Raw genomic sequence first — 25,619 nt, forward strand, 5'->3', positions numbered from 1 at the left:
GTAAAAATTAGAGGTCATAGTTATTAGTTGAAGCCAAGTTAATGATTATATTTATGTATTATGCATTGAATTATTGGCATAATACATAAATATGCATTTTTACTTGTGTTCAACTAATATCTATGCCTTTCAACTTTGGACGTGCACTAGTAGACATTTAAACTTGTATAAGATTGAACGAGTAGACACAAACATTCTATGTGGCATAACACGCATATAACGTCACATAGGACACGAATTGCTATGTCGGACGCCAAGTAGGACACATGTATCTATTTGTTCAATTTCATAAAAGTTTAAGTACCTACTTGTGCACACTCAAAATTAGAGGGCATAAATATAAGATGAACCCAAATTAAAGAGTGTGTTTATGTATTATGCCTTGAATTATTTGACTCTTTGATTATTTTTAAAAGTTATTTATGAAATTTCTTTAATAAATGAGTATATTATATTAATAAGTGTAAAATAGTTAAATTATATTTCTAAATTAATGATAATGAATTAAAAAATGTTATAAAAAAGACAAGAAAACAATTCATGCCATGACGATTTATATGCAAAGACAGTCTTGTTGATGCATATAAAAAAGGCATAATACATAAATATGTTCTTTAAATTGACCTTATTTTATATTTATACCCTCCAACTTTGGATATGCACAAATAGACACTTAAACTTGTACTAAATTAAACAAGTAGACACATGTGTCTTACATGACAAAATACACGTAAGATGCCATGTAGGACACAAATTTGCCATGTAAGATGTCACGTAAGACGAATGTGTCTATTTATTCAAGTTTTTGATAGTTAAAGTGCTTACTTGTGCATCAATAAAGTTAAAGGTCATAGTTATCAGCTAAAATCAAGTTTAGGATCATATTTATGTATTATGCATATACATAAACTAATTGATATTAATGTTATAATGTGAAATTTGAAGAGAGAGATTTCTGAAATTATTTTAAACTGTAATTAATTTATTTTTGTGAATACCCTTAAGGAAAAGGCGCCTAAGAAAGATCGACAAGTTCTGAAAATAAAGTGTATGTGACGACGTTTTAGGTAAATTTCATATTAGAAAGAAGCAGAAAAATGAAAAAAATAATAATTATAAACTATAACTCAAGTACGCATGTTATGTGGACTTTTAAAACTCAATTTAGTGTAACCAAAAAAATAAATTTGTAAATATCTAAATTTAAAACAGATAATATATGTGATCGAACTTGAATATGATATTTGACATGTTATATCATATTTATGATACAAAATATTAAAATTTAGATGAAATCTCCTTTGTAGGGGTAACAAATAATTAAACAAAAGTAGTACTAAATTTTATATGAAAATTTAATTAGCTTTATTTTATTTTGACAAAAAGGAATACAATTCAAACAAATCTTTTCTGAATGATTGATCTCTTTGGTCGACATAAAATCGATTATTCAAGAACTTTATTAAAAAACAGTGTTACCCCCTCCGTTACTTGTCCAATCAAAAATGTATTTAAAATATTAAAAAAAATAATTATTTTATTTTATTTTAAATATCAATTATTTATTCTCTCAAATCCATATCAATTAATATCAATATTGTGAAAAATATTTATATTTAAAGGTGAAACTTAAGTAGGATTTTAATTTTATAGATTTAAAATTTTATAATGATGATTTTAAGTAATTATAACTGAATTCTAAATTTAATATTAGTATATATTTAATAAATTTATTAATATAAATATATTATTGAGTTCGACTAAACTTGTATGCATGTATTAATTATTATTTTTTTAAAACATAAAAAATTTAAAATAACACGTAAAAATGAACGAGATTTAGATAAAATATAAGAAAGTAAGAGTACAGATAGGCACAAAGAACATTATGTTGAGGCAGCAAAAGTAAAATTTGGTACTGAATGACACGTAGAGAGATTATATTGACTATACTGTTTTCAAAACCACAAAAAAATGACACGTACGCCCACGTATTATGCCACTTGTCCACTAGCCTTTCCTTCCCCATATCACAACGTCCTATATATATATATCAAAAATAACTCAACACAAAATCAAATCAATGTTCATGTAGTCTATGTATCCATTGCTCTAATACAAAATATATATTGAGTTGGTTTTATTGTGTGTTATATACAATTATGGCTTCAAGAAACTTGATTTGTGTGTTGTTACTTGTGGGGTTATTGTTTTTATGTTTGTCTAATTTGGGAAGTTGTAAAGAAAGTCATGATGTTGAAGTTGATGAGCAACAAATTAGTAAAGAAAATTCAGAGTCATCATCATCATGGGCAGGATGGGCTAAAGATAAGATTTCTGAAGGGCTTAGTTTTAAATCTGATGATGATGATGATGGTAATGATGATTCAAGTGTTAAACATGCTTCTGATTCAACTATGGATGCTGCTAAGAATGCTAAAGATAAGATCACTGACACTGCTACAGGTTAGTACTTTCTTTTGTAGACGGCACAGAATTGGTATTTTCAGTTTATGAGTTTTAAATTTACAGCTCTTTTGCTTTGCTTAGTAAATATGTCACACAACCATCATAGTGATCATTTATCAAAAAAAATGATCAGTTATCAAATGGTTGAATAACTGAGAGCAATTTAATCTACTTAAGAATACTTAGTTGGCTTCCGTAGAAAATTCAGACTTTCTTTTTGATGCTCCGATCACTTGCTTCGCGGGTCTATCACCCCAATCGGTTTTGTTAGGAAATGTTTTATATGAGTATGCCCCTATCCCGTAAGCCTTCCATCGTCTCAGAAAAAAAGAGACTGAATTTCTTCCACCTATCCGTTTAGGTGGTGAAGAAAAGCCTTCCATCGTCTCAGAAAAAAAGAGACTGAATTTCTTCCACCTATCCGTTTAGGTGGTGAAGAAGTCTAAATTTAGTTGGTTGTTGACTAGAATACGCCCGCACAGTTGATATGAGATCGGACATCTCACCCGATCAATCCGATCTCTTCCTTGGACTGATTACAAGTAACCAAACGGAAAGAAAGGACAAAGGGCGCATCATTCTTAGTAAGCAGGGTCCGGGGAAAGACGGGAAAGAATAGGGAAGGTTATTTCACTATATTTTTTAACAGGGACAGGGACTTGGTCTTCGAATCCTAAGTGTCAGCCCCTTCCCGGCTTGCCTCGCTCTCTCAGGTTGGCCTTTCTACTCGAAGGGACAGGGACTTGGTCTTTGAATCCTAAGTGTCAGCCCCTTCCCGGCTTGCCTCGCTCTCTCAGGTTGGCCTTTCTACTCGACCCTCTATAAGTTTTCCCTATCGCTTTGATGAACCTCATCTCATGACTAGTTATCAAATGGTTGAACAACTTAGAGCAATTTACTACATTCATAAAAAAACATCTAATGAATTATGAGTTCAATCCATTCTTTTTAGCAAAAAGACTGACATTCCTTAATTAATCATATGGGAAAAATAGTTAGCCACAATACGCCCAAGTAGACGTGCCCTTGGTCATGATAGAATTCTCTTCTTTTAAATTTAGAACATTTGTCAGGAACTGGACAATACGTAGCAGACAAGGCAGGAGATCTAAAGAACTCCGCAGAAGAAGCAAAAAACAAAGCATACCAAACCGCGGAATCAGCAAAAAACAAAGCATACGAAACCGCGGAATCAGCAAAACAGAAACCATCAAAGAAAGCCGATGAAGCCTGCTCAAAAGCAGGGGAAGCAAAAGAAAAAGCTTATTCAGAGGCCGAGAAGGCGAAACACGCAGCTTCCGAAAAAGCACAAGAAGCATACCACAAAACAGGGGAAGCAAAAGAAAAAGCCGCGGAGAAAACAGAAGAAACAAAGGAAAAAATGAAGGAAACAGGGGAGAAAGCGGAAGGAGAATCAGAGGAACATGTAAATTGGGCGAAAGAAGGATACGAAAGCGCGAAAAACAAAGCAGGGGAGACATTGGAGAAAGCTAAAGAAAGTGTAGCTTCAAATTTGGAATCAGCTAAGGAGAAAGTAACAGGGAAAAAAAGAGATGAAGAGCTGTAAGTAAGTTTTGAGTGTTGAGGAGTATTATGGGTTAATAAGTAAAAACAGAAAGCTGATGCTTATGTTTTGCGTTTTGTGTTTGGGAAAAGAGTTTTTGTTTTTGTTTTGTGTTGGTAAAGATGTATCACTAGCAGCAGCAGTTTAAGTCTTTATGTTCCATTAGAAATGAACTTAACCGGTGTTTATGCAGATAAATAAATATATATCAATTAATTACTTAATATAGTTTAATTAAGTTACACTACGTCTCTATAATTTCAGAATAGGTATTAAACCTACCCCATAATTTTAGCTCAAAACGGAGTTAATAAAGCAAAATACAAGGACGGAACAGGGAAAGAAAGTATATGAACCTCCGAGACTAAGCCCTTTTCGCCGGAGAAGAAGCTAAATTCTGCTGAAGAACAAAATGTATGGAATAAGCATCTGCCCCGCAAGTGTTTTGAGTGGTGAGGTGGTGTGAAATGACGAAGATTGTATGCCCAGAGACGCTAAAAAGGACTATATTGATCTATTTCGAGCATCTTATGGTTTATATTTCCGTCAGATTTGTGATAGCAATGTAAGTTCGTTTTCTCTTTCACTACCGTCCGATTGTTAAAACTTTTATTACTAATTTTTGAGCCTTTGATTAGTTTAATGGCATTGATCAAGTTTTCAGATCAATTCACTCCTCTCTCAATGAAGCTTTTCCTTTCAAGTATTTTCTCTGTTCTTATCAAATTAGTGAGTTGTTAGATTAGTTTTCTCAGACTCCTATTTAATTGAGCCAAGTTTCTTTTCGAAACAGTTCTCTATCTTCATGAACTATCTTCATGAGGTAGTGGTAAGATCTGCGTACATTCTATTCGGAATATGAGATAATCATAATGGATGCGTCGGATGGGCGTCAAGTGGTTGATATTATCCCTCTCTCTATCTCCATGAGGTAGTGGTAAGATTTGTGTATATTCTATCATTCTCAGACTTGTGAGATTTTATCGGTATATTGATGTTGTGAAGTAGAAAGCATTGAGCTATTAGTCAGTAGTTCTTCATAATTTGATTCTTGTGTTTCTTTAAGGGGCAGGCAGGGGCATTGTATAAGTTTGAACCATTAACTTGTTTATGTCCTTATGAAATTACTTAATATAACAAATTCTTAATTTAAAACCGATAACTTAAAATGGATTATATTTCTCTTTTTGTTATATGTAACTTGTGATACTCTCTTAGCGGAGGTTCTTCAAACAACCATACTAGGAATTTCCGCTACTTCTTCTCTATTTGTTCTTAGCTTGAGGTGGCAATATCAAACCTTAAATGTGTAACCCGTCGGACGGGTTGGGTCACTAAGACAATTGTATAATTATTAATTTTATTGAGACGCCTTGAACAACAACATTCATTGAGACTCTACAAACTTGTTGGGAACTAGGCTTTTTGGTTATTATAGTTTTAATTAGGATAGGTGTTTGACAAAGTATTTTTTTTGTTTGTTTTGTCTCTGACGAGTTAGTAATACTTTTTTTTTCCGCTTACATTGTTACACATGTTTTAGGATAAACGAAAAATTGATAAACAACCTGAGTTGCAAAAACAACCCTTTCACCTGCCACTTTGTCACTTTGTCACAGAATGACATATGAAACATGTTGTGTTCAACAGTAAGGTCTTCAATTTCTTTCACCTACCACTATTAATTTTATGTAAATATAAATAATTTAATCAACCAGAATGCATCATAACTTATTTTCTTACGCTGATAATTTCCACAATGGGATTGTCGTATGTTTCACCTTTGTTTCCCTGATTTAAGATAGTCACACACTTGATTAGAATCACCTTTGAAAGTTTTATTTAATGTATATACTTAAATTAGATCCTAAGTAAATCAAGAATGAATTTTATTTATATATATTTGCTAAAAACAAAGTAATGAATAATTATTACCTGCAATTAACTTTCAACTTATCTAAATTATAGTAAAAATAAAATTGAAAGAATTATATATGATGCATTACAATGACCTGATTAATGGGGTTGCATCTCAACTAGAAGGAGACACTATAATTATAGAAATGGAGGTTAAATGCTTGATAAACGATAGATGGAAACCCATGAGCATACACAAGGATATTTTTATAGCTCAAGACACATATTGCTCTTTATTTCATTTTCTCCTCAAACTTTTTCTTCTTAGTGATTGATAGTTAAAATTATACAGATTTTATTAATTCAGGTAACATATATTATTAATACATGAAGGTGCAGTAGGCGGGACACGGGAAAAAGCATAAATAAGGAAAGACGGCACAATAGGACTCCTATAAGGAAAATAATAAAATAGAAGTTGTACTTTCCTTGTAGGACTCAACTAGGTCTTCAAAAATCAATGCTATAAAAGGCGAAAGGCGTACAAAGGATCAGCGCAGCTTTGCAAATCTGAAATTGAATCCCTCAATCAAAAGCAAGGCATTGTTCCAAGTAGGGCTGTACAGGGCAAACCGATAAACCGCACCAAACCGACAAACCAAACCAAACCGGAAAAAAAACCCGATTAGTGGTTTGGTTTGACTTGGTTTGGTGTTTGAAAAAAAAACTCGACCATTATAGGGTTGGTTTGGTTTTAACTAAAAAAAGTCAAACCGAACCCAAACCAACCCGATTATAGATATACTACTTTTAAATTATGTTATACATAAAATTTTTTTTATTAAAATGTAATTTCTAAATATTTTTTTAAAAATTTTCATAATTTTTGTTTTCTTTCTTACATTTAGATTTGGACTTGAGAAGTCCATCTAAATAATATACAAAAAAAGCTCATCTTATAAAGTTATATTATAAAGTTAAAACTTCAAACAATGTTTTGCCTCTATCTTATATGTTGATATTTTGTACTATTTACTTGACTTTGCATATTTAACCTTCAATTATCTGAAATATTGTAATACTTGAAGGTTAAATGTGCATAGTCATCATATAACATATAGATTAAAGTTGAAATTATACAACAATACAGGGACTAAATTGCTAGTTTTTTTTGCAAAAATAATAATCCTATGTTTATATTTATAAATAATTTAATATTAAATTTCTCATAATTTTATTCATATTAATATTTTAGATCTATTTTCCCCAACTTTATTGCTTACTAAATGAAACTTGTTTTCATTAAGAAATAAGTACTAATATTAAGCAACAAATTAAAGCAATTATAGAGACTTTCAATAAGTAGCTTAATTAGTTACATACATTATATTATGTCAACAAATTGCTTGTCGTAACACTTTCAATAACTTGCTTATTAATTAATACTATTCCATGTGCAATTTGTACTTACTTTATGGTACAAGTCTATCCAATTTCAATTAACTAGTCCATATATATCACATACGTATATAAAATCGCTCAATTCATATAATAAGTAGAGATGACAATGGGGCAGGATAAATATGAAGTAGGACAGGGCGGAAACTTAATGGGGTAGGGTAGGGGAGTGCTTAAGTGGAGTGGGCGAGGCGGGTCAAAAGGTTAGCAGGTCAAGTACAACCCTGCCCCATCCTATTGTCATCTCTACATATAAGTTGTCATATTTCGTTTTTCAAGAGTCAAATTATATGGACTTTGACTAAAACAATAATAACAATATAAAAGACTCTCTGCTCAAAAAAGTACAATCAAAGCAATATATTAACTTTTGTAGTTTTGTTAGCATTTTAAAATAGATTTTCTCATCAAATAAATATGAAGAAAAGTTGTAACTTGTATTACTTATTGTATAGTTTTAAATATCTAAATATATATATATAATATTATGTTGATCTAATTTTAACTTCGAAAATGAATCACATTGACTATCAAATAGAGAAAACCACAACTAATGTGAGACAAAAGGAGAATAACTAGATATCTAGAAAATTAAAATTGATTCGTAGGAGTTTCAAAAGATCTTATTATTGTTGTTGTAAAAAAAAACAAATACCTTTATACATTTGGAAATAATTTTACATCAAATTTCCAACTTTAATTTTAATAATATACTTTTACCGTCACAAAAATATTACAATATATCTAAGATTGCAAGTTCCATTCATATTTGAAGTACTTTTTATAATGTTTTAGTAATTTGACTTTTGAAAATTAAAACGTCACAAGTATTTTAAGAAAGAAGTCTATTTTTAGGGGTCGATTTAGTGTAAAAGTTACTAGTTCATCTCAAACATGTATTTGGAACTCAGTAAATTTGATAAAATATGGTAAATTTAAATTCTAAATCCGATTTCGTATATTATTGTTGGTGCATGCGTCCCACTCCTTAATTTAATGTAATAATTGGTATGTGCCACTATCAAATTAAATGATAGAGAAGTAAATGGTGCTTATGGCCAATGACTAAAATTATTGAAATCATTTTGGCCCATGCTTGTTTTATAAGGTTGTTATTGTGTCCACGATAAATGTTTGGAAAAAAAAAATATTAAATTATTTTTATTTTCTTAAAACGTCAAATATTTTGAAATAAATTTAATTTACGAAATTGATAAATGTTTGGAACCGAAGGGAGTAAGTAATTATTCATTATTAAACACGTAATCGATCATGTATATATAGGTTTATAGTGTTTTTGATGGACCTATGTGTAGGGTTTAGAACATCTAAGGATGTCATGATCTAAGTACGTTATAACATGTTATTGTCTCAAACTTCCGTGGCCTAAAAGGCTATAGACTCTACTCCCTACCAACGATATATGTGGTTGGATTAGTACAGTTATTAATAACACAAAGTCAGTATTTTAACAAATGTTGGCTTTTTCAATTGCCCTTAATGCATGTAATGAAATCGAGTACTATATCTTTTTGAGGCGCGCATACATAATGGAAATTATATTCTTTTTTTGTCCAATACAAAATTATATTGTAAAAAAATACTTTTCAGAAATAAAAAATATTTTTCTAGCTACGAATTTATGAAACCTCACATGTTATTTTAAATTTGAAAAATAAATTTCATGCAAATTCTGCGTACTGCTTTTAATATGAAGCTGATCGTAAAGGAATACCTCTACATAGCTAATTAGCAAGTTGAGGTCTCATGGTCTAATGATCAAGAGATTATTATTTGAATTATAATTCAGAAAAAATGAAATCAAAGGCAATGTGGTATTGAGACATCAATTTTATGATCAGTTATAATATACTTCATAATGGATTCAATCAAGTTAAGTGAGATAAGCAAACTTTAGTTATATAATCCTTTTAAGAAGAGATTGATCATTAAATGAAATTATAACACATAATTAGATTAGTAAATAAAGTAATGAGATATTTGTATATTCGTTTTCTTCCATTTATTTCCGTTTCATTAATTTTGTCCGGATCCCACTCTTCTTATCCCCACCCTTCTTATTTATAAATTTTCATTTTCCGCAATTTTGGTTTTCCATTATAACTAATAATGCTATATCATATAGGAGATCATTTTCTCCATTAGACAAATCCAAATATTAAAAAAAATAATCTATTTGGTATTCAGTATCCTTATCGAAGCTTGACTAATTTAAATTCGTGTGTTGCAGAGTCTATCTCTAGACGATACTCTAAATAATTTTTTATTCATTCTCAGAACTTGAATCAGAAACCTTTGATTAAGATTACTTCATACAACAAGATAATTAACAAATTGATATAGAGTAAAACTCTTTTTTTGTTCCCATTTTGTACCAATTTTGAAGCTCAATTATTTAATTTAGATTTACAAGAAAAAAATTGACTTCACAGATAAATATCTCTCACCAAAAATAATTCTATTTAAAGAGCTATAATACTCAATCTAATTTAAGTTTCTATAAAGAATTTAAATATTCAAGATATTTTCTACTATTATTTAAATATTTTCATTCACTATCAATCTAACACACACATATATATATACTAATATTTAAGGTAGATATGCATTATTATTAATTTTAATATTTAATTAAATATCGTCATATAAAATGAGATATATCAAACAAAAATTTTCCGTTTCATTAGTATTATTATATGCGGAGAATAGCACGCAGGCTCGTGATGTCATTGCATTGATAACCAAATTCAAAAACATACTAACAACTTGACTATATTTTTAAAAAAAAAAAAAAAAACAAAGAGGGAAATTAGTCAAGATTCAAAATTAGCTTATTAATGGCCACATGTTTCATGTTTCATGTTTCATTTTCTAAAAATAGTTATTAACGATGATGCTACATCTGGTACACAATAGCGGAATTAGGATTTTTAATAAAGGGGTTCAAAATCTGAAAAAGTAGACATACGAACTAGCCGAAGAGGGTTCGACATCTACTATTTATCTATAAAAAAATATTTTATCCATGTATAAATAGTATAATTTTTCGTCGAAAAAGATTCGGATGAACCCCTGAATACGATGTGGGTCCGCCAGTGAGTGATACGAGGTGATAAAAAAGGGAGTTTCTTCGATCTATCAATGAACAATAGATTGACGTAGTTCTTGGTTTAAACTTTTTGTTATTTTAAAAGTCCTAGATAAAATTAATTATTTTCTTTTTCTTTTATTTTAGCTTTATTGGTACGTGTTCTTAAAGATTACAAATGATGAGATATTATACATAATTAAGACGTAAATGAGGATAAAATAGTTAAAAACTTTCTCCTAGTTAATAAGTATTGTTACTTATTAAGAGGCATGTAAAAACAACGACATATAATTTAAAATGACTGGAGTGTATTTTATGATAAATGAGAAGTAGGAGTGTTCACGGTTTGGATAAAAATCGATTCAAATTGAAAAATCAAATCAAATCGATCATGTAAATCGATTTTTTATTTGATTTGGTTTGGTGGTTTTACATTTTAAAAATCGACAAAATTTAGTTTGATTTTGGTTTTGTTCAAAAAAATCAAAGAAATAATTGAGTCGAACCGATAAATTGTATATAATTATATATACATAATACAGTATTTTTTATGAACACTTTTTTGAAGAAAAAAAATGTAGCACACTAATTTAAAACCAAACCAAACCAAAATCGATAATAACCAAACCGATGGATGTATATTTTATTTGGTTTGGTTTGGTTTGATTTTAATAATTTTAAAACTGATTAAATTGATTTGATTTTGATTTTGACCAATAGCCGACCCAAATCGACCCGTGAATAACCCTAATGAGAAGTATATACTACTTTCTCTATTCCATATTAATTAAATTTTTGAGAAATTTTTCATTGTTCAAAATTCAAGATATATGTTTGAAACTTTTTTCATATTTGCCCTTTCATTTATTGAAGTTTTATATTTTCTAAGAGATAAATTACATTACTTACAAAATTATATTTATTATTTTATAAAAGACAATAGTGGAAAGTATGATTTAAATTATGTACTTGAATATTTTTCTTAATATGTGTATATTACTTTAAAAATTTAGTTAATATAAAATGGAGGGCATACAACAAACTATTTAATGACGTACAGCCGCGTTTGTATGACTTGACCATTTATTTCCCATGAGTTAGTGACATTTTCTCCCTTGGAACGCCAAAATTTATAGTCTCCCAAAAGGATCAGTCATTGGTCACGCATATGACAATATATATATATATATATATATATATATATATATATATATATATATATATATATATATATAAAAGTATATGCGCGCACGTCATATGAAAATAATTTTATATTTATTCATTACGATTAAATCTATTTGAAATATTTATTTGTAACTTGTAAATGTGGAGAAGTTACCCTTGAACCAAATGAAATGGCACAAAAAAGTCATCTGATGATGCTAGCGTAGTTAGAAGAACACATCCTTGTAATCGGCATTTCTAGAAGCAACGACTTCCTCTTTTATTAAGTTACCTTGGCTCTTGTAAAAAAAAAGGGCAGTCCGGTGCACTAAAGCTTTCGCTATGCGCAGGATCCGGAGACGGGCCCGACCACAAGGGTCTATTGTACGCAGCCTTACCTTGCATTTCTGGTAGAGGCTGTTTTCAAGGGTTGAACCCGTGACCTCCTAGTCATATGGCAACAACTTTAACGTTTACTTATAAGAGTGGAGAAGTTACCTTGAAACAAAATAGTAGTGTATCAAAAAGTCATCTCATTAAGCTAGCGTAGCCAAAAAACGTGTTAAGCGGAAATTAGAGACATATATATATTATTGTGATATAAAATATATTTTAATCTAGCAATTACAGTGCATAATAAATTTATGTATAAATTTTCTTTAAATTGTAATAAATAGTAATTAAGTCTAAATATTTGAAATACAATACTAAATAATTTATGGAATTAAATTATAAATTATAAATTCGCTTATAAATACATAGAGTTTAATACTTTTAGATATAGTATTAGCATCCATATGGATAAATACATGATCCAAAGGAGAAATAGAGGGTAGGAATAAAGCAACGTGTTTTGTATAGATCAAAACTTGTAGCTTGATTTATCTAACTTTTTAATATATATATTAATTTTTTTATGATGTGATTTACTTGTAACGTTTACATGTAAGTGTGGAGAAATTACCATGGAACCAAATTAGGACACCAAAAAGTCATTCAATAAAACTAGCATAGCCAGAAAACGTGTTAAGTGAAAATTAAAAAACACATTTATTATTGTGGCATCAAATATATTACGATCTATAATATAACTTATGTATACTTTTTTTAAAAATACAATAAATTGTAAGTTTAAATTTATATATAACAAATTTAATATTAAAAATTATAAAATTAAATTCTCAAAAATTTAAATTATACATTCATCTTTGATGAAATTCATAAGAGTTTTAACTCTTTAGCCATAACATTAGGTTGCATTCATGGGGATAAAGGTGTGGTCCAAATAAGATAAGAGTAGAAATTAATAACTTAGTGCGTATAAGATCGAAATTGATAGCTTGATTCTCCATTAAATTTTTAATATTCTTATCACTAGGTCAATATTAGAAATGAAATTGTAACATGAGTTTTAGTATCAATAAAAGTGGTGATAGAATGACAAGTGTGACATTTCAAACCAAGGGCGAATTAAATAGGATTGATTAATAAATTTTTAAAGATAAGACACATAATAATTTAAACAAATTTCATACTAAAATAAAAAAATTAAAATATTTATAAAACACATTTCAAATTTACTACGTACATGCAATTTTGGGCTTGATGTAAATCCAAAAGACAAATAATACAATATATATATATATTATGAACTTAGATTATGACATTAAGTACTCTTTAATTTTTAATGAGAAATTTTTTAAAGAAAGTCACGGGTCATTTTGCTTTAGTCCGTCAAGGCAAATAACATTTTCTCAAGGCATGAATTTATATTTTTGAATCATACTATATTACGAGTTATATCTCGCGTTTTTAAATAATTTATGCATCAATATATACAAATTTAATTGTTAATGTCAAAAATTAAAAATCATTCCATTAATTAAACTACAACGCGTTCTGAAAGAACTTATGTCTCATTAAACATTGATTTAATTATCTAATACAAAAATTAAAGATCGGTCCACTTAACAATAATGGTGGCCCAATTAAATTACTATAAAAGCTCTACGCACGCCATTGACAAAATTCATGAGCCATCGAAAGAAAACTTCAAACTTCAAAAGCACACAAATCGTGCATCTTTCTTCTTTCTTCATATCCATTTCTTCAATTACACACAAAACCCAGAAAATCAAAAAGGGGTTTTATACAAATCCCAATTTTTTTTGCTTTCAATTTTTCGAATTCAGTGGGAAATGGTACTGATTCAGCACCAACAACAGCAGCAGGAAGAAGAAGCAATAATAGGAAGAGAAAGAGGGAAAAAGGGAATGCGAATAGGGAAATACGAGCTAGGAAGAACTCTAGGAGAAGGTAATTTTGGGAAAGTGAAATACGCAAAACATACAGATTCAGCCCAAACTTTTGCTATTAAGATTTTGGAAAAACATCGGATCCACGATCTTCGAATCACCGATCAGGTATGTTATCGTTCTTCTCTCACTGTTTTTTTGGGTTAAATTTAGACGGTGTAGATTCTAATTGGGGCGGACCTATATAGATGCCAGGAATTCAGTTGAATCATTCATCTTTTCCTCTCCTTTTTTGCTCTGTTTTTTTTCTCTCTCTCCAGATTCAGAATTTAGTGGTTTTGGGTTTTATTGGGTCGGAGCTACATAGAATCGAGGGGGTCATCATTCACGCAATTTCCCCCGTCCATCAATTGATCACACGAGTACGCATCAATTAAATCATTCAACTCTCTGTGACTCTGTCCTTCATTTTCCTTTTGTTTTTGTGTGTGTACCTGTTTGCATGAGCGGAGTCTGGTAAGGTTGAGGATTTGTTCAAATCATTTTCGATGAAAAATTATTATGTTTATATAATATATATGATCAAAATTATTATTTTTATAAATATTGATTTTTTTTAGTTTTTTTATGTGTTTATTTTTTTTTCGTATTTTGAACTTTATTAATGAAAACTTTAACGTTGATACTATGTATTTGATGATTTTGGAATTTAATTGTTGTGGATTTTGATTGAGATGAAGTTAAGATAAAGCTAAGAGTTCAACTAAATTCCTTTCGTTAAATGTATTGTGTGAAAAAGGCTAAATTGGATTTGTTTGGTTATATATGAATTATTGAATAATAATTTTGATATAACAATTTTCTTCCCTCTCTCTTCGCTTCATTTTTATCTCTGCGAATTGAGGAGTTAGACGTGTCGGATATTGATTAGGGCGGAGTTACGTAGAACTAAGAGGCCTCGATTGAATCTTCTTCGTTCAAAAAATTATAGTGCGGACATTCTAGTTTAGTTTTTTTAAAAAAATCTTCTTATATAAATTTTTAACGTTTTGAACTGAGAATGATACGAGATGTACCCTCAACTCTACTTATGCTAATTTTTGCGCACATAGATATAAGATTTGATTGAATCCACCATGTATAGTCTACTGGTTAGCTGAGATGGGTAGACAACTTTTTCCTCTTTCGATGCACGAAATGTGATCAGTTAATAATAAAACAATGTAAGATTATCATAATATAGCACAAGATCCTATTTTTGTGGTGCTTGATGAAAAGTAACCCTTAAGGAAAAAAAATGATTTTAAATTCTCTATAAAAATGATAAATGGCAGAACGATTTTACTGTCACAATTTAAAAGGATTTAGCCATTTGTCTCTTTGATTTAATATCTTTTTAATCTTTTATGATTATTTTTGCAGATAAAGAGAGAGATTCGAACATTGAAAGTTCTCAAGCATCCAAATGTGGTTAGATTATATGAGGTACATTTATTTTAATGATAAATATTTATTCATATCATATATTTATATCGAATAAATTAAATTTATTACAGCTAAGCAGTTTAATAAAGTAAAAAAATATATATAATTAACTAAAATTAAATAATAATTATATGTTCAAATATTATAAACATCCAATATGGATAAATTTTTACTGATTCTATTTTATCTCCTTATCATTTAATTTGAACGAGTCTTCTCTCTCTACGTGTTTATTTCTTTTTTTCTTTTATTTATTTTAAGAAAGAATTTTTTTTTTATTCTCTATTTAAATATTACCAAAATGCTAAATATTCATGTTTTGCTTCAAGCAAAGAACAACTTGTTCAAGACATTGCACGTTTAAAAGATTCTTTTCTTTATTTATTTTATACAGCATGAATGTAAATATTTTTTAATACTATCGGATCGTTTAAATAATATTTGCAGATAATGTTTTAAAAAAATATAAAACTTAAAACTTTAAAAATAAAATATGTTAACTGTTATAATAGATAAAGTTTATCTAATAATGTAAAAAAATTATTTACACCAATAAAAATATTATTATTTAACCTCAAAGTTAATTAGGAAAGAATCTTCTTAGCTTAAAATAATAATATTATGGCTTGTAATGCATGTTTAAATTGATCTTATCCTAAAAAAGATTTCGTTTGTACACTTGTGCATTGTAAAATCCTTTTTTTAAATAAATAAATAAAATATTTTAGTGTTTGGATTAGTTTTTTTTTTCCTTTAAAAAATAGATGGTTGGATTTGAATATAAGATGATTTTTATTTTGAAAAATGTAAGACGATTTCGTCTTTACATCAATGAGTTGCTTTGAATATTACGGATGAATATTATTTTGACGGGCAGCTATATAATAGAAAAATAATAATTTCATTTACAACTTAAAGTTTGAATAGATCTTTAGTTAAAAATTACAGGATCTTATTTATTCCACCGCATTCTTTATTGATTTGTTATACAGTATTCCGTCTGTTTTAATTTATGTGATACATTTTTCTTTTTAGTCAATTTAGAAAAGAACAACACATTTTTATATTTAGTAATAATTTGATTTTAAAATATCTATTTTACATTAATAAAATAATTTATAGCAAATAAATTTCTTTAATTTATTTTAAATCATAAATTTTAAAAGTATCAAACGATATTAAACGAAAAGAATATCAATCAAATTAATTAAAATGTATGTGAGTGAGCTCGAACACACTATTTTTTATTGGTTAGAGAAAGAAGAAAATATGGGTGAGGACACTTTAGCCATCTCCATCCATATTTTGACTTTATGTAAACCCTCTTCCTCCATAAAAGGCTTCATTGATTATTTGTAGTTATGGCAAGAAATGTTTTCATTAAAAAAAGGGTAATTAGGTCTCACTCTCATATCTGGAAGAATGGCCCATTTGGCACAAATTTAGCCACACAATTATAAAAGGTCCAACAACTTGGGGCATCATATTTAATTTTGATATTGACTGCATTTTTTATTGGTGAAATTAAAATACATTACTTATTTTATCATATTTTTTAAAATTTTCTACTATTTAAAAAAATTATAAAAATTTCTACTCTCTACTATTTTCAGATACATCACTTTACATAATGTATTTATCGAATAAATGGTACATCACTTTACATGATGTATCGAAACATCGGATACATCACTTTACGAGATGTATCGATCGGATACATCACTTTACACGATGTATTGATCGGATATATCACTTTACGTGATGTATCAGAATGTTTTGGAATGTATCCGGATTTCACCAAATTTAAGAATTTTTTATAATTTGAAAAAGAGTAGGAATATGATGTATTAGCTTTTAACATTATGAGATTTGTATAATTTATTTTATTTTTTGTAATAATAGCATTGTCTAGTCTCTTTTTTTTTTGTTGTTGGTAATAAGAGCATTGTCTGGTCACTTTCTTATTGGAAAATAGTTAGCGTAGAATTTCAAATTTTACACATAAAAATATAATAGATTATTTTTTGAAGTCAAATGACAATGTAAAAATAGTGTTACAAAACTCAAATTTACGGTAGTTTTAAGTGATCTGATTGTCTAAATATTTTTTTACAGGTATTAGCGAGCAAAACTAAGATTTACATGGTGTTGGAATATGTAAATGGTGGTGAATTATTTGATAGAATTGTAAGTAGATTTTCTTAATTTGCCATTAACTTGTGTTTTTTTTTTTTGCATTAAATTAACTATCTCCATTAATCCTTATGAATAGGCTTCTAAAGGGAAACTTTCAGAAACACAAGGCAGAAAACTATTTCAACAATTAATTGATGGTGTTAGTTATTGCCATGACAAAGGTGTCTTCCATAGAGACCTCAAGGTAAAATGTAGTACAAAAAAGTGCAAGTATTTCTTTTTAAAATTTGAAGTTTCTTCATTGGAAAATTCTCACAAACCTATGGTATATATTAAGACTTGTTTTCACAAAATGCAGCTAGAGAATGTTCTCATTGATGGAGGGAGAAATATAAAAATAACAGATTTTGGACTAAGTGCATTGCCTCAACATCTTAGGGTATGGTGCTTAACTTGTGACTGCTATTAGTCGAGGCGAATCTAGCATTTAGAGTCAATGGGTTCAGAGTGGATGTAATCAACTCTATATTAAAAGGGACTATACGAAATGTCTTAATTTTATCCTCTGTTATACTTTGATATCATTCATACCCTTGTACATTCACAAATCGTCTTGTACAAGCATGTTTTTTTGTTGTCAAGCTAAGTTAGCTCTTCTTGTTCATCTATAGGATGATGGCTTGTTGCATACAACATGTGGTAGTCCCAACTATGTTGCTCCTGAAATTCTTTCTAACAGAGGCTATGATGGTGCAACATCAGATACTTGGTCCTGTGGTGTCATCTTATATGTCATCCTCACTGGATTCTTACCCTTTGATGATAGAAACCTTGCAGTGCTTTATCAAAAGGTTAAATTTTTTTTCTTGTGTGTGCACGCGTGCAGTGGCAGATCCAAAATTTAGACGTTATGGATTCTGATATATGTGTTTAACTCTATCTATATTTGTTTTTCACACATATATAGAGGAATCCACCCTAAAACACTAAGCTCCTGTTAGGCCATAGATTTTGAACTTGAATATTTGAGTTTCTGAAGTCTTCAAGTGGAAGTCCCAAAACCTGATCTGGAACTTGAATTTTTTTTGAAGTCAGGTTTTCAAAATCTGATCAAAAATCTATGGCCAAACGATAGCTAAGTTCTGTTGAATACACAAAGCTATTGGGATGCTACTGTACATGTTGCTGTGCGTTTACTATGAAGTCGTCTTTGGTAGCAAAATTTTTAATATTGTTTTTAGGGATGTGAAACAGATTTTTAAAGGGGATGCTCCAATACCAAAGTGGTTATCATCAGGAGCAAAGAATCTTATAAAGAGGATTCTTGATCCAAATCCACAAACTAGAATAACAATGGCAGAGATTAAAGAGGATGAATGGTTTAAACAAAACTATACTCCTGTAAATCCTGATGAAGAGGAAGATTTGGAAGGTGATGATGCATCCTCAGATGATGAAGTGATGACAGTACATGATGCAGTATGAACTCTGACCTTTAAATAGTTTGTCCATGCCTTGCATTATCTCGTGTTTGTAGAACGGTGCGATCATTTCATCTAAAAGATTAAACTGTTTGGTAAAGTGTTATATCTTCAATGTGCCTATATCACATGCAGATCAGACACTTTTTGATGGCCGAGCATATTAAAATTCCTAGGATTTATGCCTACTATGATAACATGTTAAGAGGATACATTTCATTTACTTTGTTATATCTTTAGCAATGTCTTTAATTATGCTCGCGTCTGTTGAACTGTGTGATCATCTCGTTTAAGAGTTTAAGAAGATCATCTCACGCCTCCGTCACGTGTTGATCAGACACTTTTTGATGGCCGAGCATGTTAAAATTCTTTTTGATGTGGCTGACCGAGAGACTTGAACCAAGGACTTCAGTTTGCTATGATAACATGTTGGAGTTGATACATTTTTATTTACTTAATTATATCTTCAACGGTGTCGTAATTTTTGACTAATTGATCTTCTTTATATCCTTGGGACAGCCACTTGACATAGAAAGAGATCCAGAATCACCTTCTCTTATCAATAATGCATTTCAACTCATAGGAATGTCCTCATGCCTTGATCTTTCTGGATTTTTTGAAAATGAGGTAAGCTCTTAACCTTAATTTCCTCGAATCATACGAGGATCGATCGATAAAAATACCTAGACTTAATTACTTGGAACTTATCTAGGATGTTTCTGAGAGGAAGATCAGGTTCACATCTAATCTCTCTCCAAAAGAATTGCTAGATAGGATTGAGAATTTAGCAGTTCAAATGGGATTTCAAGTCCAGAAAAAACCTGGAAAGGTTAGTACATATATGTTCATATGTTGTCTCTTATGTCTTCATAAATGTTGTGTTTTTGCTTTCCTTGAGCCGAGGGTCTATCCGAAACAACCTCTCTACCTGTCATGGTAGGGGTAAGGTCTGCATACACTCTACCCTCCTCACACTCCACTTGTGGAACTATACTGGTTATGTTGTCATTGTCGTCGTTGTTATCACCAGTAAAAAACCTTATTTATGTGTTTGCATTGTAGTTAAAAGTATTGCTAGAGTACAAAGGTCAAAAAACTCAAGCCAGTCTTTCAATAGTAGCAGAGGCAAGTAAACATTTGAGATACTTAACTCCGCTTGTTTTCATGAATAATACAATAAAGCAGTAAAAATCTAACACTTGAACCAAATTTTCAGGTTTTCGAGATTAGTACATCCTTGTATGTTGTAGAGTTACAAAAATTTTCCGGGGATTCTGCAGTATATAGACAGGTACATATATCTACACCCTTGTCAACATTAGTAATAACCAGAGGCGGATCCAGAATGGGTTTAGTGGATTCAACTAAACTCATTGGTTTTAGCTCGAACTATATGTACATACGATCATAATCATTCTGAATCCACTGACTCTAGACCCTGGATATGTCTCTGGTCCTCGAACCTCGCACATTAATCAACATATTTTTCATTTCACAGTTGTGTAATAGATTATCAGATGAATTGGGAGTCCAGCAAAGTGAAGAACTCCTGTCCAACCTAATGGTGAAAGATGGAAATCATACCAGTGATTCAGCCCATTCTTTATCGTCTGAGAAGCAAGAATTACTTCAACAACTGAGAGTAACAGAGTAGAAGACAGTAAATGAGATGCAACTATAAATATAGGTCATTTGTAATAGACATATAACAGCTGTTGAATAAGAAAAGTCTGCGTTAAATATAAGTTTCTTTCGTTTTCCCCCTCTGCTAACTCTGAAGCAGCTGTTATTTTGTACATTCACATAGCTTTGTTAAAAAGGGCACACCCCGCGACATGTTATGAAATGAAACTATCAATAAAGGGCAAAAACAGTTCACTTAGTCGAGACATCATGTCTTTACCCATTCTTTGCTACACACTAGTGTCAATTGTTATGTGGTCGGAAACTTCTCTTTCTATGAGCAACCTATCAAATCAGATCATGTGTTTGGGTTTTTTCTCTTTGTTCCTGAGCAGCAGTAACAAAAGTAATTTGAAACCTCATTATATTCAAGGGAAATAGAGTCCTAAGAAATTCCTAAGGGCCAGTGGCACACGGTTCAAAACTTGAACAATGGGCTCACCCCTCTACCCTTATCTACTTAAATACTATTTTTGTTGTCTGCAACAACAGGGTTAGAACTTGTAACGTGTGTCTAACCCACACATCACGTGCTATTACTGATAGACCAAAGCCCTACAGGACGGGTTTTTCCTTGTTCTTCTAAATTTAGACAATCTATGAGTACATATACATGACAATTTGTCTCAGCAGGTTGTCGAAAGCAATGTTCACTGAAAATAAAATAAGCAACGTAGAAATATTGTTTCGAGATCCAAATACTATCCGGGAGAATGAGCCATACACCAGAGACAAATTTTCCAATCCAAATGATACACTATAAGTATATTTATTCACTCAAATGGATAAAATACTATGTACAAGAGTTGTACAGCAACGACGCATATTACAACATACAGATACATTATATTTGATGGAGACCGTGCACAAATAACTATTATACAGAGGAATTCAATATCTTTCCTGGAAAAATCTGTTTTGAGGCTTCAAAAAGCCCCAGTATAGCGCATGACCTGCTCAATAAATACATACATAAAGAACACAAATTTAACAGTATGTACTAATTTGTTACCAGACTACCGCCTTGCTCTTTACTGTACAATTGAATCAAACCGGTGTCGTTTGCCATTTGCAGCTTATCATTTAACAGTGTTTGGTAATGATCATCTCTATCTTCTAAATTCCGGATGAATTCAACCTGAAACAATATTAATATTATTGTCAAAAGTTGAACGTGTTAAGAGAATAATTTTACGTAGGAAATTGTTTATATGTCATCCAACAGCAAAAAAATGTTCAAAGCAATTTGAAAGTTCAAATAATTTATATTAGTTTATGTACCTGGTCCTGAAATATATCAAATTCATCTGAGCTCAAAAAACCATCACTGTTAGAATCAAGAAGTTGCATCATCTCCCGTGCATCATCTCCTGGGGCACCGAGCTCTTCCATCACTTCCATAAGTTCGTCAATGCTTATTTTACCATCTCCATTCTTGTCAAGAAGACGGAACACCCTGCCTCTCTTGTCAGTTTCCAGAGCTTTGGGATTCGCTGAAGGAAAATCTCTAAGACGCAATGCTGCAAGCTCTGCTGCAGCCATCATGATTGCCTTCAGGTGCCTTGCCTGTGTATGATTTGACGACAAATGTTATGGTTATTGCAATATGTAACAAAAACAGTTATTCATGAATCCAGTTTTGATGACACAATTATAGATTCTTTATGTTTAAAATATACTGGCATTAAGAAATGGGATCCAATATGATGTTTACCTCTTCAGGATCGGTGACACCGCCCTTGTACAATGCATGAGATGCTGTCCCTCCAGATGCTAGTAAATCCATTTCTTCTGTTCGTATTTGAATTTCCATTAGCGGTCTGGTCCGTCCATTTTCACTGGTATCAACAGCCATGTGCAAACTCTTATATCCATTAGCCTTGGGCCTTAAGATATAGTCTTTTGACCTACTTGGTATCTCTTCCCACAAAGATTGGACAACTTTGCGTGCCCTGTAGCAAGCCTTTTCCCCGATTTCTGACTCATCTACTCCTGATATAGGAGTCAATACAACTCTTAGACCTAAGATGTCATTCACCTCTTCAAGCTTGCGACCATCTCCCAAAAGTTTCTTCATGGTGCTATAACGACTTTTATAACGACCCTCAACAGATATCTTACTCACCATTTCATTTAATAGTGGATCAGATTTAAGGGACTGAAGCAGTTGCTCCTTGCAGATGTCAATCAGAGGCTTATTTCCAGACTCGTGACTTCTCAACCATGCATCAAGATAAAGATATGAGTAAGGAAACAAGTACCGAAAAGACAGATCCTCCAGTTCAAGAGATAATAGGTTAGTTCCGATGGCATGAGCTAGAGGAGCATGTAGTTTCATAACCTCAAGTGCTATCATCTGCTGCCGGTACCTAGGTAAATAATCAAGGTGCCTCATCATATCGAGTTTGATAGAAAGGTCTAATACTAATGCCCTAACATCATAGTAGGTCAGACAAAATTTCCTCAATGCAGTTGCACTATCATCATCCAATACTTCTACCTTTAAGGCCATATGCTTCACACGCAAGCTTTCATGCAATAAATGAGCAGTACTGGTACCAATCCGATCCCTCACATCATATATTGATATAGCACCTGCCTCTAGAACTTCTCTTAGTAGCCCAGTGGATATAACTTCAGCATCCATCTGTAACATATGGCAAATACCTTTTAGCTTTCACTTAAATTGAGCATGCACGTGCACATACACAGAGGGCGCAATAGCAAGCTTCCAATAAGGGGTTACAAAGTCATGTTTTGGATTCTGAATCAGCAGTTGGTGCATCTGAAGAAAATTGACGAGAAAACCAAGTTTGATTATAAGCATATGCTCCCACACTATTATTGGACCAGATCATCACTCCAAAAAGTAAAAACTGCATTTTTTTAACCACAAAAAATATAATAAAAGGTTGGAACATCTCCAATGGACATTACCAGAATTCTGGCTACACTAACAAAGAATCAATCGATCAACTACGCCTGTCGCCCTGTAACCAGGAATGTAATTTACTTTATGGAAAAAATGTATTCCCTCAGTTTTATTTTCTGTGAAGGCGTTTGACCAAGCACATCATTTTGCAATGTTAATTTGACTTATGTAGTAATATATTATTGACGATAGAACAACATAACAACAATATCACATCAAAGTTGAAGTGTGAATAGTAAAATGAAATTCAATTCTTGAAAGTCATGAATGTTGTGGATAAATAGAAAGGTGTTAAACATTTTAGAACGTCCCAAAATGGAGAGAATGTTACATAAACACCAAGTCCACAAATGCTCGACATGTGTAATTCTTTTTTCATAATTTTTATCATCATAACTCATCAAAACAAATGTTAGATCGTTAACAAGAACATAAATTATTTTATTCGTTTACTACTCCCAATAAAATTACCGTTGACTATTTACATCGACTTGTTGCACTAAATTAGCTAATCCTAGGCAAATATACAAATATATATAAGTTTTTTCCCTACATATATTGTTAATCATAAAAAAAATAATTATTTGTGCAACACAATAAGTAAAGTTATAAGCTTTGGCCTTTGGGGGTAATTTCCTTCTACTTTACTCTAGTTCCTCCTACTTCATCTCTTGTTCATATTCTATTAGTTTAATATCCCCCCATAAAATAGCTTTTACTTAATTGTTTGATAACTAATCTTGATCTACTGAACTTTGCCCGTTGTACAATAAAGTTTCAAAACTATTTTTGTCATATAAAAATAACTGAACTTTACCCTCTATAATAGTAAAGTCACAAAACTATTTTCTGACATAAAAGCTCCCATTTGCCCATAGAAGTTGAAACTTGAAAATTTAAGTTTTTGAAGTTGTGATTTTTGGAATTGTAAGTTCTGTTTAGACATTCATTTTACTCGGAAAAAAATCAAAGTTTTTGTCTGAGCTACTTTTCGGGAACTTGAGAATATTTGAAGATCAAATTTCAAATTTCATGACCAAACAGATATTTGAAAGATAAATTTTCAAAATTTATGGCCAAACGCTAGCAAAGAACTGAACTTTATCCATTGTATCATCAAAATAAGCTTAGTAAGTAAAGTTTAGTTAGTATAAACCTATAATGTTACATATAAATAGTTTTCTAACTTTACTGTTACAAAGCTAAGTGAAAATCAACACTATAAACATCTACTACGAATAAATTTTACAATAAAGTTTCAAAATATTTTTATCACATTTTCAAATAATTGAACTTAAAGAACTGAACTTTACCTACTAAGCTTAGAGTTCACTATAAATATCGAATGCGAATAACTTTTTTACCTGTAAATCAGCTAAAATTACAGCAACAGACAAAGCTTTCGATATCGGAGATCGGCCGTCGGGGGCAAGTGGAAGTGACTGAAGAATCGGAATACATAATTTAAGAGCTTTGAAAAGCAATCGAGAAGAGCTAGTAGAAAGAACACTATTATCCATTCTCTCAGTTAGCTCATTGAAAGCACCCACTAACTCCACCACCATTTTCCCGCCGGGTTGTTCCGGCGCCGCCACCACTGCTGAAACCCTCACGGCGGAGGAGATCTTGGTCAGGCTACTCCAACTCCAACTCCGACTCCGACTCCGGCGACGACGGATAAGGTAATTTGAGGATTTGGGTAAAGGTAAGTGTGGGGATTTTTTAGTATTTGGGGAAAAATGGAGAGTGCAATCGTTTAAATGGAGAGTGTAATCGTTTAAATGGAGCTCCATATTGGTTAAGAGAAATGGTTTATGATGATTTTGAGGAAGGAAGAAGAATCTCCATGGATGAAGTTTTCTTGAATTATTACAGAGAATTCAAGAATTGAAGGATGTGGAGGAAGAAGGAAGAAAGTAGACTTATGTTTTATTGTTGTATGGATAGTGCAACGCCACGTTTTGAATATGTGCTTACCAATGATTGATATTTCGATATTCGACTAAATTTGAATTTGAAAAAA

The 25,619-nt window shown here is 31.0% G+C and overlaps 3 protein-coding genes across 6 annotated transcripts; 2 read left to right on the forward strand and 1 right to left on the reverse strand.

Moving 5' to 3' along the window:
- Positions 1-2,067: 2,067 nt before the first annotated feature.
- LOC129883381 (late embryogenesis abundant protein D-29-like) lies at positions 2,068-4,257 on the forward strand. 2 transcript variants are annotated; one of them, XM_055958041.1, is made up of 2 exons: positions 2,068-2,466; positions 3,531-4,257. In XM_055958041.1, the coding sequence occupies exons 1-2, from the start codon at positions 2,163-2,165 to the stop codon at positions 4,034-4,036; spliced, it is 810 nt and encodes a 269-aa protein (XP_055814016.1). In that variant the 5' UTR covers positions 2,068-2,162; the 3' UTR covers positions 4,037-4,257. The 2 variants fall into 2 exon arrangements, with proteins under 2 accessions (XP_055814016.1, XP_055814023.1); XM_055958048.1 differs by having other exon boundaries at positions 2,071-2,466; positions 3,543-4,257.
- Positions 4,258-13,598: 9,341 nt separating this feature from the next.
- Positions 13,599-20,868, forward strand: LOC129883393 (CBL-interacting serine/threonine-protein kinase 1). Of its 3 annotated transcripts, XM_055958060.1 has the most exons (13): positions 13,600-14,047; positions 14,200-14,301; positions 15,302-15,364; positions 17,480-17,551; positions 17,637-17,744; positions 17,859-17,939; positions 18,172-18,351; positions 18,755-18,979; positions 19,501-19,608; positions 19,694-19,810; positions 20,044-20,106; positions 20,198-20,272; positions 20,480-20,868. In XM_055958060.1, exons 1-13 carry the CDS (start codon positions 13,601-13,603, stop codon positions 20,633-20,635), a joined length of 1,797 nt encoding a protein of 598 aa, XP_055814035.1. In that variant the 5' UTR covers position 13,600; the 3' UTR covers positions 20,636-20,868. The 3 variants fall into 3 exon arrangements, with proteins under 3 accessions (XP_055814052.1, XP_055814035.1, XP_055814043.1); XM_055958077.1 differs by lacking the exon at positions 18,172-18,351 and having other exon boundaries at positions 13,599-14,047; XM_055958068.1 differs by lacking the exon at positions 14,200-14,301 and having other exon boundaries at positions 13,606-14,047.
- A 336-nt stretch (positions 20,869-21,204) lies between these two features.
- On the reverse strand, positions 21,205-25,530 carry LOC129883408 (probable GTP diphosphokinase CRSH, chloroplastic). The gene is made up of 4 exons (XM_055958089.1): positions 24,961-25,530; positions 22,379-23,311; positions 21,946-22,230; positions 21,205-21,802 (listed from the first exon to the last, which is right to left on the reverse strand). Exons 1-4 carry the CDS (start codon positions 25,387-25,389, stop codon positions 21,665-21,667), a joined length of 1,785 nt encoding a protein of 594 aa, XP_055814064.1. The 5' UTR covers positions 25,390-25,530; the 3' UTR covers positions 21,205-21,664.
- Positions 25,531-25,619: the final 89 nt, after the last annotated feature.

This window comes from Solanum dulcamara, chromosome 1 (assembly GCF_947179165.1).
Source record: "Solanum dulcamara chromosome 1, daSolDulc1.2, whole genome shotgun sequence".
Classification (NCBI taxonomy): Eukaryota; Viridiplantae; Streptophyta; class Magnoliopsida; order Solanales; family Solanaceae; genus Solanum; species Solanum dulcamara.